This window comes from Microchirus variegatus (assembly GCF_963457635.1).
Source record: "Microchirus variegatus genome assembly, chromosome: 11".
NCBI classification, from domain to species: domain Eukaryota; kingdom Metazoa; phylum Chordata; class Actinopteri; order Pleuronectiformes; family Soleidae; genus Microchirus; species Microchirus variegatus.
In genome coordinates, this window is record NC_139812.1 from 12,749,728 (window position 1) to 12,751,243 (window position 1,516).

General features: G+C 48.0%; 1 protein-coding gene across 1 annotated transcript; it reads left to right on the plus strand.

Moving 5' to 3' along the window:
- Positions 1-224: 224 nt before the first annotated feature.
- On the plus strand, positions 225-1,184 carry LOC310933788 (cell division control protein 2 homolog 3-like; the record flags this gene model as incomplete). The annotated part of the gene is made up of 1 exon (XM_083897358.1): positions 225-1,184. One exon carries the CDS (start codon positions 225-227, stop codon positions 1,182-1,184), a length of 960 nt encoding a protein of 319 aa, XP_083753484.1.
- Between the last annotated feature and the right edge of the window lie 332 nt (positions 1,185-1,516).

Here is a 1,516-nt window from a genome sequence, read left to right on the forward strand (position 1 = left end):
AGCCAAAGCCACCGTCCAGTTGGCCGACCTTTATGTTGCTGACTCAGACTAATGACTTGTATAAATATCTGCACTGTGGTTGGATAAACTGTGGATGCCTTTGAGTGAGACTCAAAGTCGGACAACCAGCTATCCAACCCCAAACCACTCGTTGCATTCACTACCAGATACATTTGTGTCTACAGTGTGTAGCCTGATATCACAGCTTGGTTCACAAGAACACAATGGAGGCCTACATCAAGGGTGACATAATTGGTAAAGGCGCTTACGGAATCGTGTACAAAGTCAAGAGTGTGGAAACTGGAGATGAGTTTGCTATGAAATTTCACAGGCTCGGCGTAGTGGATGCTACTGTGAGGGAACTGTCCTGTCTTGCCGCACTGAGGGGTCATCCGTATGTGGTCCAGATGCTCGATTGTTTTGTTCATGATGGCGAAATTGCCATGCTCATGACCTACGTACCCTACACATTGAAAGATGGAATACACAAGGGATACGATCCGAGAGTCCTCACCGCTCAAGGCCAGGTGGTGCAGTTGACCCCGTTGAGTTTTGTGGCTCATTTTTCTCTACAGGTGGCCAATGCTCTGTCTTACATGCACAGACTGAATATAGTGCACAGGGACTTAACGCCTTCCAATGTGCTGCTCACTGACAATCTCACCGTCCAAGTGGCTGACATGGGTCTCTCCAGACTAGCATCCGACTGGATGAGCACAGGTGTGATGACGGAACCGTACAGGGCTCCGGAGTTGTTTGACGTAGACGAGGGTAGAGCTGACCGTGCTGCGGAGTACACTTGTGCCATAGACATGTGGAGTCTGGGAGTGGTGATAGCGGACGCTGTGGAAGGCAAACCGGTATTCGGAGCATGTCAAGATCACACTGGAACGGTGTCCACGTACCAGATCATTTTAAGGACTCTGTGTCCCAAAGGCCACCCGCATGCACCTACCATACGCCGGAGCCCTGAGATTACGATGCCCAATGTCATGGAGTGTGACATTGTGAAAAGGATCGTGTTCAAATTGCTAGCTTTCCGTGACAGCGAGAGACTTATGGCCAGTGAGCTGCTGCAGGACATTGAATGGACGCAGGTTGCCGCTCGTATGACCGAGGATGACAAGGAGATGGTCAGAACCAGGCTTAGGCAAAGGCAGCGTGAGCTATCAGACACCGAGTAAAAGAACACCAACAGCCACAGGTGATGCTGTGCAGACCTTTATACCATTGTACATACATGGTTCTTGATGTATCGCTTGTGCATTCTCAATCAATACATGGTGGACTCAAGCCACCTCTGAGCCCATCCAAGACAGTCACAGTGTTGAAGTATTGCTCGCAGGACACGCTATTTGGATTTCATGTGATTGCATATGACCTGCAGTCTTCGTACATTCCAGTATAGGCTGTAATTAAAATAAATTCAATTCACTTTGTGTCAATTTCATTGAATTGTGTTGGGGGGGGTCATGCTTTAATATATGGCTATGGCTATATATATCTATATATATTG